Source organism: Eublepharis macularius, chromosome 14 (genome assembly GCF_028583425.1).
Source record: "Eublepharis macularius isolate TG4126 chromosome 14, MPM_Emac_v1.0, whole genome shotgun sequence".
In the NCBI taxonomy this organism is placed as follows: domain Eukaryota; kingdom Metazoa; phylum Chordata; class Lepidosauria; order Squamata; family Eublepharidae; genus Eublepharis; species Eublepharis macularius.
In genome coordinates, this window is record NC_072803.1 from 64,710,580 (window position 1) to 64,727,998 (window position 17,419).

Sequence of the window (17,419 nt, forward strand, 5' to 3'; positions counted from 1 at the left end):
ATACTCAGGTTCATGCAAGGAATTTGCATTTGCTCAGTGCGAGTTTTGTGCTTCTCTTTGAAAGACTCATGCATGTGCTGTATCAAACTGCTTCTGAGCAGCCCATCAATTTCAGGCATGTGCAGAGATGGCAAGTGAGGTCAGCGGTTCCCAGCCTGCTTTTTCCACTTGTAGTAGCCTCATGCTCATCGAGTCTCTGATATCAGAGGACAATATACTGAGCCAACGCTGCTCTTCACCTTTTTAAAAGATTCATCCACAGCAGGGAGTAACTTGCCTTATTGGTCCACTGCAGGGCGAAGAGTACTGCCATTCCGGCTGGCTCACTTTTGGGGAAATAAGTAGTCTTGATGTACACAGGCTTTTAAGAAGCAGTGATTAGTTCCTCAGATGATCAAAGGTGAACTGAACGTAAAAGCGTGAAGACAAGTTAACAGTGAAAGGTAAAGAACTGTATGCCAAAGGAGGAAGTTGCCACTTGGGTATTTGCACAGCAGAGCAAGAGAGAATTCAGTGTGAGCAGCCAGTGGCACTCTCACTAGTGAACTCTTCAGGCCTGTTCTGCTCTTAGTCAGGCATCCCGTATACTGGAAGCTAATCAGTCATTTTTAGAGATGTGTGCGTAATAAAACTAATTCCCTTTCAAAACTCATAAACTACCAACACAGAAATATTCCAGGACATTTTTGGTAATTAAAAGGCACACAAAGTTTAGTTTCAGGTGGGTAGCCATTTGGGTCTGCAGTAAAAGTCAAGTCCAGTTGCACCTTAGGGACCAACTAGATTTCTAGGGTATAAGTTTTCAAGAGTTAAAGTTCACTTCATCAGATACACTAATGTTTAGTAACAAAATTAGTAAGCAAATTGTTTTATATTAATTCCTGTACATCAACAGATTCCGTGGCAACAGAAGCAGTCCTAGAAGGAAAGCCATTCTGTAGCTTCAGAGGTGTCAGTCAGGACAGGCTGGTAATATCCGGAGTCATTTTCTCTCTGTCTTTGACCGTGTTTTGAGAGATGCTTCCCACTGCTTTTTCACCATCACGTAGAGTCTCATTGCTGCCTGGGCATCCTGGATCTGGGAAATTGAAACAAGCCTTGAGTTTCACACACATTAAACTCTATACGGTTAGGCAAGAGGGCAGGCTTGCGATTGCCCTGTGGCTGATATGCTGCAAGATGGCGGCAGGTCTTGACAGCTCTCCAATGAGCCTGTGCGGCTCCATTTCGGTTGGGATGAACAACTTATACAGCAGCAAGAACATTCTGGTTTTTCAACATTCTAACCACGTTAATATTTTTAATTCTATTCAACATGCCATTGAGCCCACGGGTACCTCATGAACTGTGACGAGGGTTTACACTGAGGTGAAATCTGCCCAAATTTCAGAAAACAATTCTTAAATGGCTGCTTTACAGAAGCTTACAATTTGTCTTGAAGGTGCTGAAAATTTGCAACTGATAGATGTGTATCAACAACAACCCTTCAGTTTATCCCTTTGCTCGTTTAGATGTTTAAAAAATCATAAAGACTTAACAGGCACCAGCTGTTTATTTACTGGTGGTTCAAAGCCACCTTGTATTTATTTTTAAATACAAAAGCAGGGTATAAATACTCTAATAAGTTTTTTAAAATCTACTGGCATTCTGATATACTGCCATTTTTTCTCCTGCGTTGACTATTCAAGTTTCTATTGGCAGGGAAGTGTCTCAACTGTTTTGTTATTTTGCACTGCCCTCTCATCCCTGCAGTTCACTAGTAAACTTTTTGATTGCTCAGGGGTTGATGAAAAGAATTATTAGAATTCACTTAAGGATGCTGATAAAAATACCTGAAGATATTTCTCAACCCAGCTTATCAAACGGAATGCAGGTTGCGAAGACTTGCTCAGATTCACGAGCATACTTGAGGACTAGGGTTGCAGCTTTGAGTTAGACAATTCCTAGAAATTTGGGGGTGGAGCCTGGAGAGAGAGGGATTTGGGGAGGGAAATTAGCCCATTTCCAAGGGAGATAACTAAAACAACCACACTGCCTAAACATCTTGAAGACATAATGTTGGACTCTATGGGCCTTCCATTTGATCTAGTGAAGTAGTTCTTGGCACAGAATACGTACCGAGCTATGCTCCGAACGCTGTACCTTCACATTCAGCAATTTCTCACAGAGCAGTTTCAGGGATGGTCTCACGCTCTATGGAAACAAGAAGCCATTCATTGTGTTTGAAGATAAGGACCACAGTCTGTGTCCCACTGTTGCTACCCACAATTTGGCCTGCAGGGCCAACCTGATAGATTAATTATCCAGGAAGCCCAAGGGATCCAGGATCGTAATTCTGGAAGCTTTCAAACAAAAGCAAATGAACCTGTCAGCAGAATCACAGGAAGATGATACCCTGATGGAATACTATTAGAATAGTAAAGAGTCCAGTAGCACCTTTAAGACTAACCAACTTTATTGTAGAATAAGCTTTCAAGAAACACAGCTCTCTTTGTCAGATGCATCATCAGCTTTCGAGAACCACAGCTCTTTGTCAGATGCATCTGACAAAGAGAGATGTGGTTCTTGAAAGCTAATGATGCATCTGATGAAGAGAGCTGTGGCTCTCAAAAGCTTATGCTACAATAAAGTTGGTTAGTCTTAAAGGTGCTATTGGACTCTTTACTATTTTGCTACTACAGACTAATCCGGCTAAATCCTCTGGAGCTATTAAAAAGAAGTGAAGTACTGCCTCAGGAATTCCTTATTTGCATTATTTGGCACATGTGGCTTTGAATCTTTATAATAAAAGCAGGGTATACATCTAAAGATACAATATTGATTTCTCTTTCCAAAAAAGCAAATTACTCCAGTTCTTCCACTTATTCAGAGTAAGGGGTCACTTCCTCGTATCTGCTAGATAAAAGCAGAGCCCACAAGAATGCATCTGGCACCTAATTTTCCTTGTCGCCATGAAATGCTAAGTTAAGGAGTTCTTGCAACAGTTTGGCAGTGAGTAACTCATTTGCAGGAGAAATGGCAATTGTGCTTTTTCCAAGAAGTTGAAGCCAGGTGACAAGATTTTTTTTACAGATTATTCCAGGTGCCTGAAGTAGCAGTAGGATACTGTGGATGGTTAGGTCAGTTCTATTCAATAAATATACTAAAATGTCAATTGTTCTGCCATTAATTGCACACAGTCACCTCAATCAGGGTACTGTTGTGGTGAAAAGGCTAAACTACAACTCGGGGCTTACCTTGACCTTCTGTCTGAAAGGCTTGTATCTTTGTGTGTCCCGGATTTTCTTTTTAGGATGGTCAAGAAATAAAACCTGAAAGTCAAAGGCATTCCCTATGATCACTCAAGGAGCAGACAGTGGGTACTTATCAGAACACTTAATATATCCAAGTGAGAGGCTTAGCTACAAGGCTGCATGGCAGTTTGAAACATAAATAGCCCCAGTAAGACGCAACCAGCATTTTGCACACCTCTGCCACAGGAAGGTGGTCACACTCAACTAAAGAATATAGCAAAGTGAGAGACTTCAATGAGTTATTAATGATGAGAAGAGATTATGCTTCTCTGGTAGAAGAGAGGAACAGCAATACCTTAAACTGGTCAAAAATCCACAGATAGTAAAATTGAAATGAAAAGGTGTGGTTTTGTACCTTTAAGTCATTGTGAAGAGCATGTCCAACTAGAATCCTTCCCTTTAGGATGTCAGCTACCTCCTTCTGAACAACTTTAAAGTCTTCCCCTAAACAAAGCAAAGGAAGAGAAAGGAAGCATTCTCAGTAAACACCCAATAGAAGCCTGAAAGAACATCTCATCCCAGGGTTGAAGTCTTTTCAGAAATTCCCACTGGTATTTCTCAGCAAGCACCAGCACCCAAACACTGACCCACTGTCATGTCTGTACCCCTACATCCAGGTCATTGTTCTATGTAGTGAACCATTGCTAATGCTGTACCTTAATGTCATTTTGCAAATGCCTTAACCATCACTTTCGTTTCTCAAGCATCCTGGGAACACAGCTGTCTTATCTCCTTCCTTTGAAGCTCCCCAAAGCAACCTTGCACTGTTTGAAATGTTACAGTTTAATCTTACGCTTTTTGTCCTGTCTAGGCTGATGTATAAACCCTAGAAGAAATTCCCAGACCATTTCCTGCGCAAACCTGTGGTCTAGGTGGGAGGGGGGAAAATGATTGGGTATTTAGACATGTACTTTCTTCAAGTTTCTATTCCTGTCAACGCAGCGTGTACTGCTTAGATGCTTTCTTGCTTCTGAGTAACTCTATGGAGATATATATGGAAAAGATTGGATTTCTGAATAAAACCATTTAACCAAGAGCGTGGACTTCTTGTTGCAATGGTACAGAGACCTGTCTACCATATCCTGTCACCCATAGCCTGACACCCACATTCAGCAGCAGCCAGGGAAAAAATGCTAACCAGAAGCAAAATGGCACCCATTTCCACACGATTCTATATATTCCATTGTTTTATATATGCACAAAATAGCCATCAAAAACCTTCTGAACCAGGAGACTTTTAAGACCCCCCCCACCATTTAATCTTGCCTTTTGGTACCCACCAAGGAGGCCTCCAAGACAGGTAACAAGCTTTGTGGCTATAAACCAATCAAAACCATTCAGTCACCAATCAAATTAAACAACAACAAAACCTATGGAGAGGCCCATGGTAAAGAATACAGCACACATGGTCTGCATACAGAGGTGCAAAACCAGGTTAATCTCGTGGGAATGTCCAATCTAAGGAGCTCAGCTGGGCTGAGAAAGATCTTGGCTGGAGACCCAACAGCTGCTTTGAATCAGAGTAGGCTTTAATGTATTAGACGACCAATGGCCTGTCTCAATATAAAACGGAATGTACCTTAGATTATGGAGGTAAGCCATACTCACATACAACCCCTCCTGAGTTGAAAGATCTCAGGTAGCACAGGTGGGACAAACCTCAGGGGCCTGACTGATAAGGCAGCTCCAGATGTTTGCCACCTACCTGTTTTTAAATTCTCTGGCCGAATCCCACTAACAGCTGTTCTGTAGTCCATCACTTTTTCTGCAGCCTTCACATACTTGTCATAAACACACTTGCCAAACTGATTCACAAGAGATACACGGGCCACAATGCTGTCTTCACCATTTGGTCCCACGCCAACCATCTCGCAGTCCATGGCTACGGCTCTCGTCAAGCTGCCAAAGAGAATCTTGTTGAATGACGTATTGCTAACATGAAGGGAAACCCGCCATTGCTGATTGGCCCCCCACATCAACTTTGCTCTTTTGAGATAGGACAATACTCCCTTTCAGGAGCTCTTTTGCGAGGACAATCCATACATTAGACTCTTAGCATTAAGCCTTGCATGAATTTGCAATCCTCGAATCGTTTTTTTAAAAAGAGATTCAATGAACACAAGATACTGTGTAGCAGCTGGCTCCAGGAAATGCCACCCCGATAGCCAATCAAAAGGTTTTATGAACCTTTCCATTAAGGTTTAGGAGAAGGATATGTAACCGGGGGTCAAATCCAGCCCTGAAAGGGCAGCACATATTATCGTCCATTTCAGTTCTGTTGCAGTAATAATTAAAGTGCATTGCAGTAAGCAATACAAAGTAGTACACATGTATTCTCGGTGAACTTCTGCACTTTGCATGAACTGTCTGTGTATTTTTTCAAAATGTTAGGTAACTAAAGTAGTCACCTGACAGCCAATTAAAAACAGTGGACTCTATCTAGATTAATGTTCTTCTATCAGAGGATGGACCATTGGTGATCTACCAACTTAACTCTCTGTCATTTCTCACAGATTTAAAGTTTTGTTTTTCAAATTGGAAACAACATCACTTTTTGGCTAATTAGGAGGTTATACAATAGAAATTATGAATATTTAATGAAGCATCACACCAATCATTGTTTATGCTATCGCATGAAAAAGATCTTAGATATTTGCATAAGATAACCTATAAAACATCAAATTCAGATAGTACGTTTGAGTTATGATTGGAAGAAATCCCATGAGAATCTAGGTGTCATGTTCTGGCAGTTAGATCCCCATAGTACTCCACTGCACACACTCCAGTGTATGAGTTAAAGTTACTTTATTAGAGATCCATCAGTATCAGCATACACAGACAAGGGCATTGGCAGAAGTGACGTGTAAAGGTTTGGAGGGGTTAGTTATAGGGAAAGTTTCCGCCTTTAGGATATGGATGGTTAGGATTCTGGCACAAAGGAACCAGAAAAAGGGGGGGGGGGAGGGGGTTTGAGACTGGAGGCGAAAAGAACTGTAGGAGAGATGAAGTTATTTTCAGTTCCCAGGGAGAAGCTGGCACTCAAGGACATATTCTCAAGCGGCTGTGAAAACTAAAGTAGACATCACAGCAGGCACCTGTAAGATAAGCAACTCCCAGCTAAACAGACCCCCAATATGCAACTTACATACCCACAGAGGATCAGCACATAATACAGAGCACAGAGAATACTCATGGCAGATATGTAGACACACATATATGACACTAGGTTGGAATTTTACCATAGCTATGGGAATCTTAATGCATTTCATAGAAACTCTGATTGTTTTAAACTTAAAGAGTTAATTAGAAGATCTTAGCAAACCTGATTCTTACTGCTTTTCTATTTGTAGGATTTATATTAATGACCATATATATTCTGATATCTTGTTTCTTTAAAAAACTAGAGTATTATTTCAATAAAGGAAATGAATAAACTCTAGAAAGGTCTCTGTGTACTTTGATGAAGAGGAGCAAAGCAAAAAGGACCCTATAAATAATGTACAGATAAGCAGAACTTGTTCAAAGAAAAGTCCTGTTTGACAGGCCTTACTAACTGCTGAAAGCTATCCAAGAGTAAAAAATAAATCTCTGCAGTTGCTCACCCTGTGGAGGGGGTGAAAGAGCCCTTTGCCTCTGTCCCAGCTCCCAAGGGGGCAGCCAGTCAGGAGATGGAGCTGACCCCTCAACCTTCTGTTTAGTTTAAAATGCTGTCCCACCTAAAAATTAATTGCTGACTGCCCGGAGCTTAATTTTATCATAGAACTTCTGGCTTGATCTCCACCCATCACTGGAGGAATGTGACCTGCAGCAGGTTCTATGCACTAAGCCTAGATCCGACCAAGAAGAGCTGGATTCTTCAGCCTTTAAGCCTGTGCCGATTGTGTCATTCTTTTATTCTGCAAATTCGGAATTTTTCTTTACATTTTTCAAGATTTTCTTTGGCCTCGCTAGTCCTGGGAAGGACAAGTTATGCAAAACATCAGACCCCCTCCCCCCTAACTTTGGAGCGCCCCCCCCCGGCTGATGAGACTTCAGCAGGCGTTGCCCACACATTTTCAAGCACATCTTCTCAGCCATTAAGGACTGGAAACTTGCTTAGTGAAAGATCCAGCATTAACGCTGCAGCATCAAAGGCATTGAAGGCCCGGTAAACTGGAGACAAGTTAATCCCCATTCTTATTTTGGAAGAGTAACTACAGTGCTGGAATTATGGGCCGCCATCTGGATCTGTTTTAGAGTTATTATGGAACTGTCTAATTAAGGTTTTAATGTAAATTTATTGTAAACTTATTATTGATGTTATCCACCCTAAGCCCGTTCAAGGGAAGGGTGGATCATAAATGTAATAAACCAATCAATCAGTGTTACAGAAAAGAGCTACAAGTTTTAATCAATTTACAGATACCCTTCAAAAGCCTTCTCCTTAACCAAGGTCTGCTCTTTCAGTGGCTGGGCTTTCTCTTCACTCCCCAGTTGCTTCCGGGGACTCCCCAGTTGCTTCCGGGCAATTTCTGCTGCTTCTGACCCCAAGGCTGCTTCAATGTCATCTGGATCCACATCATCAAACCAGATGCTGAAATGCAAGACAAAAACTCCATAGCAACCAAGCACCAGGCATCAAGCAAGCAAAGCTCCCACTTCAGGGCGGCAATTTCAGGTTTTGGCTTGGCCTAGGAGGACCTCAGGCCAAGCCACTGCTTGGTGGGGTGGCCTTAAGGCAGTCACTCTCTTTCAGCCTAGCCTCCTTTGTAGGGTTGTTGGGAGAGTAAAAATGAGATGATCCTACACAGGGCTGCCTGGATCCTTGAAAGAAGGATAAGATGCCTCTGGATTAACTCAGAATTCATTCATGTGTTTGAAACCAGATTACTGGCTACTGCAAGACCACATTAAAATTCATCATAGCTCTGGCCAGGTTGCATGGCGATGCGTGCACATGCAGGTATCTGTACATCTCTTCCCCTTCACTACCGCTCTGTTTACAAAACGCAATGCCAAATGGGACACATTTTTAAAGGGTAGGGTGGGATGACATGCAAGCAAAACCAGGCTTGTGTAATTCTGATCCAACAAACTCACATGTTTGGCTACCTAGTCACATGGATGCTGATACTGGAGCCTAAAAAGCTGGAATATCTTTCTGGCCATAACATTGTCACACTCCTGCCTGAATATCTGGGGCTGACGCTACAGAATCAGAATGATTCTTCCCACTTGGCCAAAGTGTTCTAAGCAAAGTACTTACTCTGGTAACTCTTCAGGTTTCCTTCTTTTATGTTTAATATCCCCGTAGTCCCTCTCAACCTGGTTGTTTCTTTTACCTCCTTTGCATTCTTTCTTATCTTTCTGGGCTTGGCTCAGATTCCTTCCATGAGCAGATCTTTTTGATTTGGGGAGAGCTGGGTGGACAAGGCTTTCAGTGCGACCCTTCTTGGTGTTCTCCACAGGTCTGCATTTCAGCCTGTTCTCAGCTCCATTTACTTCTGCCAGTCTGGGGCCAGTTCCTTCCTCTTTGGTTGCATGTTTCTTCTTGGAGCATGTGTCAAGTTCAGTAACAGCAGAATCCAAACTGGCAGCCTTTTGCTTTAGAAGCTTATGCAACAAGAAAAATCCACATGCTTGGATTTAGCAGAGGTCAAGAGGCTCAATCTAGCAACCCTTTTAATCCCCCATCCTCAAAGACACTGCCATATCATAAAAAGTTGTACAGCTGCAGGATCAGCCGCCATGTAATACCTTTTATTAGGGTCAACCAAATTGGCACAAAACACTGCAAGCTTTTGAGCTCACTAGAGCTCTTCATCAGGCTGGATGTTACAAAATTTAAAAAGATAGAAGGCAGAATTCTCAGACCATGATCTTAAGGTCTGATCTTAGAAGCTTCCTTTACCAGACCTTAAGATCATGGCCTGAGAAGTCTACCTTCTATCTTTTTAAATGTTGTAGCATCCAACCTGATGAACAGCTCTGTTAAGCTCGAAAGCACACACTGTTTTGTGCCTATTTGGTTGGCCCTAATAAAAGGTTGGCCCTAACAAAACATGTGTTTTGCTGATTGCTATGGCTGTGCTGAAACAAGAAAGTTATTTATTACATGGATTTTGTTACTGCCACAGAATGCATCTCAACTACTTTTTCTTGGCTGGAACACTTGGGTACAGCTCCATATCACACCAGTGTAAACACCAAGAGGGGCTCTGCCATGCAGAGCTCAGTTGCTGTTTCAGCAAAGGCCAAGAGGCAGGCAAAGAGACGGGACATTCCGGGAACAGGGGTCTATCCTAAGGGTCAGCAATCTTGAGTCAAACACAGACCTCTGTGTGGCCCTCTAGTTGCCAACCAAGAAGCAAAAGAGAAATCTGGAGGAAGCAGGGATTGTGGGAAGGGGAACTAGAAGGAGGCATCTTTGCCAGAGGTGGGACCTGGGCCCATTATTCCCCCAATTCTAAAACTGCTCACTAGCAAGTCATTATTGGTCAGCAGCCTAACAACTGCTGTTAGCCAGGATAAATAAAAATATGCCTTCTACACAGACCCTCTTTATATGGCAGCAATATAACTTTTGGAAGGCTGAGTCAACCTTGAGCCGGCTACCTGAACCCGGCTTCTGCCGGGATTGAACTCTGGTCTTGAGCACAGCTTGGGCTGCAGTACTGCAGCTTACCGCTCTGCACCACAGGGCTCTTATACTGAATTTTATAGCCATGTGTATTTCCCCACAAATATCCTCAGAGCAGTTTCCAACAAAAAGAAATACCAGGAACCCATAAATTCAGACCTGGCATACCAGCCAGCTATAATCTGTGGCTGGAACAGGCCCTTTCTCAGTCCTGTGTAGAGAACTTGGGGGAAAGGCAAGGAGGCTTTCTCTGCCCCTGCACTAAGCTTCTGCAGAAGGTGGAACCAACATCTTGTTGCTGCCTCAATAGAACCGAACAACCCCTTAATTGCTTAGAACCCTCCCACTGGACAGGCCTATGCAGACCAAGCCACAACTAGCCAGACTCATGACAAGTTCTCCTCCATTCACACTCTAATCATCATTCTTGCAGCTTCACTTCCTGCAACTCCTCACTGTCCAAGTGAGCACGCTATTCCAAAGATTCACTGTAGTAAAGAGTCCAGTAGCACCTTTAAGACTAACCAACTTTATTGTAGCATAAGCTTTCGAGAACCACAGCTCTCTTTGTCAGATGCATCAACAGCTTTCGAGAACCTGATGATACATCTGACGAACAGAGCTGTGGTTCTCAAAAGCTGATGATGCATCTGACAAAGAGAGCTGTGGTTCTCGAAAGCTTATGCTACAATAAAGTTGGTTAGTCTTAAAGGTGCTACTGGACTCTTTACTATTTTGCGACTACAGACTAACACAGCGAACTCCTCTGGATCAAAGATTCGCTAGGGCATCAAAAGAATATCAGGTTAAGTTCACTTCAAACTCCCTTGGGACCATCTAGTAGTATTAGCTATCAATGGGCAGACTATTATAATGCCCCTACCCCATCCTTTACCAGGTAGTGGTCCACCTGTATTAACCTCCATCCCCTGATCATCCCCATATTGTCTACAACAGAAAACTAAACAGGACCTGACCTGCTCCATTCATCCAGGTCCGTTCCTTCATCTCTGATCATATAATGGACACTACATGTTTTATGTTAACTGACCTGCCTTTAAAGCAGTAAATGAAGGATCTATATGCTCCCAGGAATGAAAAGAACGGAAAGGGAAAGGCAACAAACATGCAACTCTTCTCCAAATATACTGCTACATCTTCTCTAGCCTATATACAATTTTTGGAACAGTTCCCTCCATACCTGAAATTGCCAGAACTGCCAGCATTAACTTCCATTAGACACTATGTCCCACAGACGTGCTGCAGCACTCGCTAAGCTTTCCAAAGAGAAAAACTTGAGCAGGACAGACTCAGAGAACAATACTAGTCAGACCTTTGGGGGTGTTCTTAAATGGGCATCAACAATCTTCCCAAGCAGTGACTATCATGGCCAAGAGAGGATTTGAGACAAGCCCATCTTCTCCAAAACCCAGCCCTCTATCTGGATCTACCAAAGCGTACAGGTTCTACACGAGGAGCTGTTGCGGGATCATACCTCTTGCAAGCCCTTCCAGTTCGATGAAACTTCCTGGGGAGTTTTGGGTGGCAACCCTGACGCCACACTGGGACTTTTTTGCACTTTCTGCTCTGCCAGCTTGGTTTTGTTCTTCCAAAAGAATCTTTTCTTCTTCTTCTTCTTCTTCTTGCATTGTTTTTTAAGATTCTCAGGCTTGTCTGTGGCGTTGCCTGTTGGAGCTTTTGAGTCTCTGATTCTTATTTTTGCCATCAAGACATGGACCTCAATCGCCTCTGGTCACAACCATATCTGAACCCAAAAACAAACAAATCTTTCTATTGAATTTTTACAAATTATTTTTTTAAAAATTATATGCTGCCTCTCCAGAAATGTACCCAAGGCAGCTCACAGTGCAATAAAATCATAAAAAACACAAGAATTACCAATAATACATTTATTTAGAAAACCTACCTGTCTTTAAGTCTTAATTTCTACTGATATGGTTATTTTCTCTATGTACATAATTCTCTTTAGTCTTTTTGGATCTGTATAACATTTGCATATACAAAAATGAAAAAATGTGTCACTCGGCATGAACACTGCCGGGTACCTAATTTGTCTCCTGTAATGGTATCATGAAAAGATCGTATGTGGAAATTGCTTCTCCATCCCAACAGTGCCATCCTAAGCAGATCCAGAGGAGTTAGCCGTGTTAGTCTGTAGCAGCAAAATCAAAAAGAGTCCAGTAGCACCTTTAAGACTAACCAATTTTATTTTATTGTAGCATAAGCTTTCGAGAATCAAGTTCTCTTCATCAGATGCCTGATCCGAACTGGTCAAATACAGAAGAGGAGGGGAGGGGAAAGAAGGGGACATATATCACAAGAGGACAGGGTGCAATTAGTGTGAAGGCAATCAAAACATTCCTTTGCTTGTAAATGTAAACATCTCCTTTTGGTGTGGAGTCAGTTTGCCGTGTTAGTTAACCGCAGTGAAGGTATCCAATTCCTATGCAGTATAAGCCCTCGATAACCACAGCTCTCCCTGCCAGCTGCATCTGACAAAGAGAACTGTGGTCCCCGAAAGCCCACACGTACTCAGGTTGAGATAATTGACAAACAAAGCCCACACCAGGCGTCTCTGGGCTCCCCCAGACCACGCCTCTGTAAAGGAAATCTGTTACCTGTGATAATGTGATAACCATTCATAGTCTCTATTCAGTCCCAGCTTGACAGAGTCAAATTTGCATATGAATTCCAATTCAGCAGCCTCCCGTTGGATTTTGTTTTTGAAGCAGAGATACGCTCTTTTAAGTAAATTAAAACCAACCGGCTTAGAGGGGTTTTTTGAATGCACGTGAAGCCACCTTATACCGAATCAGAGCGATGGTCTAGCAAAGTCAATTATCTGGCTACTCTCACAGGCGCCTGGACCCTTCTGGGTTGAAGATGCCGGAGACTGAACCTGGGACCTTCTGCACACAAAGCAGGGGCCCTGCCACTGAGACACAGTCTCTCCCCAGGGATGCAACCGCACTTAGCACGACGTGGCACTGTTAATACCACGTTTTAAATATCAGTTTTTAAATATGTGCTCCAATGAGCTACTTGTGCTTCATGTTGTCTATCATCGGCCCTAGAATTGCTTATGTTCTGTTTCAGCATTTCTTCAGCTCTGCATTGGACTCTTGCTAATGCTGTGTCTTTGTAAACTTGTGTTTATTTACCCTATGCCATTACTTAGGGACATGTCCTTGAAATTGACTGTACTAATCTGACACTGTGTAATCAGCCTTGGTGAGAAAGGGGGACTATAAATGACATAACTTAATTAATTAGATTCTGGGAGCACAATATGCAGATCAGGTTCCAGAAGGGTAGCCGTGTTAGCCTCATAACAGCATAAAGGACTCTTGTAGCACCAAACCAACAGATTTATCCTACCGGATGCATCCAAAACAGCATCAACTCCAACGGCGTGTATTCAATCACATGCAGTTCATGGAGGCTGACTCCTAAGAAAGCTTCTTTAAGCTTCAGCGGGCCTGCCCCTCGCCCCATGATGGGAGGTCCCACCGACGATTATTCCGTAGCCATACTCATACCTTTCTAACGCCCCCTCCCGCCCCGCGCTTATCATTTGCCAAACACTTTGCACATTCCCAGAAGCACGTTTTTAAAAAGGCAAAGGCTGCACAGTCTCAGAGGAAAAGCACTCTGCACAGACTCAGAGGCCACGCGGCACTACCTGCCTCCGACCCAGCTCCAAGCTTCTTCTACATTTCTGCTGGCCCCTCAGGCCTCCCAGAAGCGACCCCGGCCCTTCTGGCCCCGCCACGCGCTTCTTACCAAAGACGCCGCCGCCGCCGCACGCGCGTTCTGGCTCCCGGGTCCGTCGCGGAAACCGGCCGGTGGGGAACACGAGCCGCGTCGCGTGGGTTCCTCCGTGCCTTTGGGGAGGGCAGAGAGGCGCGCGCGAGGGGGCCGGGCTCGGCGTGGGAGGGGCTGGAGAGAGGCCGCGCGAAGGAGCCCGGAGGGCGGTCGTGGCGTGGTGCGTTATGCGCCGTCAAGTCGCCTCCGACCTACGGCGACCCGCTGAAGGCAAGACCTCCAGAACGTCCTGTCATTGACAGACGTGCTCAGATCTTGCAAACTGGAGGCCGTGGCTTCTTTGATTGAGTCCAGCCCTCTCGTTTTAGGTCTTCTTCTTTCCCTGTTGCCTTCCACTTTTCCTAGCATTATTGACTTTTCCAGAGAATCTTGTCTTCTCATGATGTGAGGTAGCCTCAGTTTTGTCATTTTAGCTTCTAGGGAGAATTCAGGCTTGATTTGACCTAGGTACCCACTTGCTTGTCTTTCTGGCTGTCCATGGTATCCGCAAAACTCTCCTCCAGCACCACATTTCAAATGAATCGATTTTCTTCCTATCAGCTTTCTTCACTGTTGGACTTTCACATCCCTACAGAGTAATGGGGAATATCATAGTTTGGAATGGATATCTTGGTCCCCAGAGAGACGTCTTTATCTTTAAGGATCTTCCCTAGCTCCCTCACAGCCATTCTTTTTTTTTTAAAAAAAATTAAATTTAGTTTAAATAACTAATTAACAGTTAACAATATAACACTGTAACAACATGGAACAAACCAACAAGCAAACACAAAAAATTTATCTCACAAATATTAGAACCTTAACATGTTATTAATATTTATGAAGAATTCTATAACCTTTAATGCTAAAATAATGTTAATTTAGGGCAACTAAAAAAATGATAAGTGTATATCATTGACAATTAAAAATTCAAAAAATGGAAACCATTTAGTTTTTTTCGGACAGAGTTGTGATTGACTAATGATTTCCGAGACTTTTTCTTGGATATAAAAATCCAGCCGTTCTTCCGAGTCTCAAAATCTTCTTCTGATTTCTTCATTGCAGCCTCCCTTTTGGATGATGATTGAGCCAAGGAATAGAAAATCCACCCTGAGCCCTTCGTGGGGAGGGTGGAATAGAAATCCAAATAAAATAAAATGAATAAAATAAAATCATGAACAATTTCAGTTTCCTCATTGTCAACTTTAAAATTCTGTAATTCCTTAGTTGTCATAATGTTTGTCTTCTTTTTTTTTATATTTTTTTTATTTTTTTTTATAACTACAAAACACTACACCAGACTATCACAAGGAAAGGGGAGAGGGAAAGGACAAAGGGGGGTGGAAAAAGAAAAAGGGGGGGGAATGAACTACAAACACTAAACACTACACTTCAATGTTTCCCTTCATACTGTCATAATACAAAAATAGCTCCATAGAATAATGATGGAGTGGTTAATCATACAGAAAATAAACATTTCAAATTCTGATTAAACTTTCCTCCCCCTTCTAGGTCCCGGACGCAATTCTCTCTGTGCAACTGCTGTTGCGATGCTCTCCTCCTCCCCCCCCCCCTCCGGCTCCTCCTTTTCTTCGTTCTTGGTGCAGCAGAGTTCTGGGTTTTTATTCTCAAAATCCTTTAGTTGATCTTCTGATAATATCTTATAGGCCTGATCTTTATATCTGAACCATATTCCTTCCGGGAATAACCATTTGTACTCTATTCCATGGTCCCTCAGAAGAGCTGCAAACCCTTTATATTTAAAACGCCGTTTCCGGACTAGAAATGGAACGTCCTTCAAAATCTTGACTTTCAAACCCATAAAGTCCAAATCCGCATTGCATGAGCTATACAGGATGGTGTCCCGAATCTTTTTAGTTGAAAAGTCAATAATGATCTCACGAGGCAACTGTCGCTTTGTTGCATATTTTGAAGAAGCCCGACGGACCTCCAAAATGGCGCTTTTAACCTCTTCTTTAGTCGTCCTCGCGGGTGTCGCCAGTAGCTCCGAGACCAAATCCCACAGATCCTCATCTTCCTCCTCTTTCACGTCTTGGAGACGCAAAATTGTCTGCGTTCGTTCCACCTGTAGCCCGATCAGTTGGTTCTCCACCAACTTCAGCTCCTTTTTTGTAGCCTTCACAAGTGACGCACTTTCCAGAGCAGACTCCTCTGCCCCCCCCCCGCCGCTGCCTTAATGGTTTTCACCTCGCTTTCAATTAAGCCCACCCTTTGATCAGTTTCGTTCAGCTTGTCAACAAAGGGTTTTATGGCTTCCACCACCGCCCTGCGCACCAACTCTTCGAGCGACTCCCCTTTCTGCAAGGTGGCCGAGATTGACTTACCGAGAGCGGGACTTTGCTTCTTTGCTGCCATTTGGGGGGGGGGGGGGCGCCAACAAAATTCTGGAACTCCACGAAGGGGAAGAGCGAGTCTTCTTCAGATCAACCTCTCCTTCACAAACGCTTGTAGAACAGAAGGGATTCGCTTGTTTACAGGCTTCCGCCCGTTTCTTTTACTTGCCGTTTCTCGTTGCCCGGCGGCACTCGAGGCGCCGCGCACATCTGCCGGCCTCCATAGGGACAAACGGGCAATTCCCCCCCCGCATTGATTTCGGGGAGTTCTTCCCGCCGCGTCCCGGACCCTGGCTCCCTCCCTGGGAGTCCTGGGGGCTAATCCTTACGGATCAGCCGCCCGGTCAGGGTGCCCGGTCGTTTCCTCCCGGACCAGCCGAGAGGAGCGTCCGGCATGGCTGAGAAAACGAAACCGAATCATAATGTTTGTCTTCTTGATGTTCAGCTGTAATCCTGCTTTGGCGCTTTCTCTTTTAACCTTCATCAGTCACTATTTTCTGCCAGTAACGGAGTGTCATCTGCATATCTCAAATTGTTAATGTTCCTTGGGACTCTTTTAAAACACACCCACAGAGAGTCTCTCTGCACATTACTAAATACCTTGGGATGCTCAAGTGAACCTCATTTCATGTGTGCCCTCTCCCTTGCACTCGCTTCCACAGTCACACTTGCTCCCCATGAGTACATTCATGCATTTCATACCAGTTCCTCCTCAACTGCTAAAAGTTTACGAAGCTGCAGATGGTTCCCAGTTCCTTATTTGCAGTTCCCAGTTCCTTATTCGCAAAGACAAAGAAAAATATTGTGGGGAAATTGAAAACCTCTGCACCCTAAAATGAAGTTTGCAGGGGCACATATTATACACCTCCATATTCAGCAGACTCAGCGCTCTAAGTGGACCTATACTGGGTAATCCCACAAAACCCAGATCTTGAGTTAACAGCTTCAAAATAGGGTGCCCCCAGAACAATTCAATAAGGAGAAAAGGGTGGCAGCTGCAGCAAAAAAAAAAAAAAACTTTGGATCACCCAAAATCACACAGCCCAGGACTCCAGAGACTGTCTCCTACAAGAGGACATGTGCTGGTTCTGATCCAGTCTCTACTTCTGGAGCTGAGGCCTACTATTCCTTCTTTCTCACAGAACCTTGCATTAGACATTGCTGTGAATAAGGACCTGGGAAATATAAGAGGCTTCTGCACCCCCCAAACAATGTTTGGATCACCCCAAATCACACAGCCCTGGACTCCAGAGACTGTCCCCTGCAAGAGGACATGTGCTGGGTCTGATCCAGCCTCTGGTTCTGGAGCTGAGGCCTCCTATTTCTCCTTT

At 43.7% G+C, this 17,419-nt stretch overlaps 1 protein-coding gene across 3 annotated transcripts; it reads right to left on the bottom strand.

Moving 5' to 3' along the window:
• Nucleotides 1–839: 839 nt before the first annotated feature.
• On the bottom strand, nt 840–13,772 carry REXO4 (REX4 homolog, 3'-5' exonuclease). Of its 3 annotated transcripts, none has more exons than XM_054997138.1 (9): nt 13,717–13,772; nt 11,408–11,677; nt 8,539–8,885; nt 7,699–7,866; nt 4,999–5,192; nt 3,649–3,737; nt 3,237–3,311; nt 2,119–2,193; nt 840–1,078 (listed from the first exon to the last, which is right to left on the bottom strand). In XM_054997138.1, the coding sequence occupies exons 2-9, from the start codon at nt 11,636–11,638 to the stop codon at nt 983–985; spliced, it is 1,275 nt and encodes a 424-aa protein (XP_054853113.1). In that variant the 5' UTR covers nt 11,639–11,677; nt 13,717–13,772; the 3' UTR covers nt 840–982. The 3 variants fall into 3 exon arrangements, with proteins under 3 accessions (XP_054853113.1, XP_054853115.1, XP_054853114.1); XM_054997140.1 differs by lacking the exon at nt 13,717–13,772 and adding an exon at nt 13,620–13,708; XM_054997139.1 differs by lacking the exon at nt 13,717–13,772 and adding an exon at nt 13,616–13,704.
• Nucleotides 13,773–17,419: the final 3,647 nt, after the last annotated feature.

Bases quoted from the DNA above. Each gene is read 5' to 3' on its own strand.
- REXO4 (XM_054997138.1), bottom strand. From the start codon at position 11,638: ATGGCAAAAATAAGAATCAGAGACTCAAAAGCTCCAACAGGCAACGCC. The intron at 5,193-7,698 runs GTATCTGTAAAT...TCTCTTTGGCAG, and splicing joins AAGGAGAAGGCTTTTGAAGG to CTTGACGAGAGCCGTAGCCA. The intron at 1,079-2,118 runs GTACGTATTCTG...TCAATTTCCCAG, and splicing joins AGCGTTCGGAGCATAGCTCG to ATCCAGGATGCCCAGGCAGC.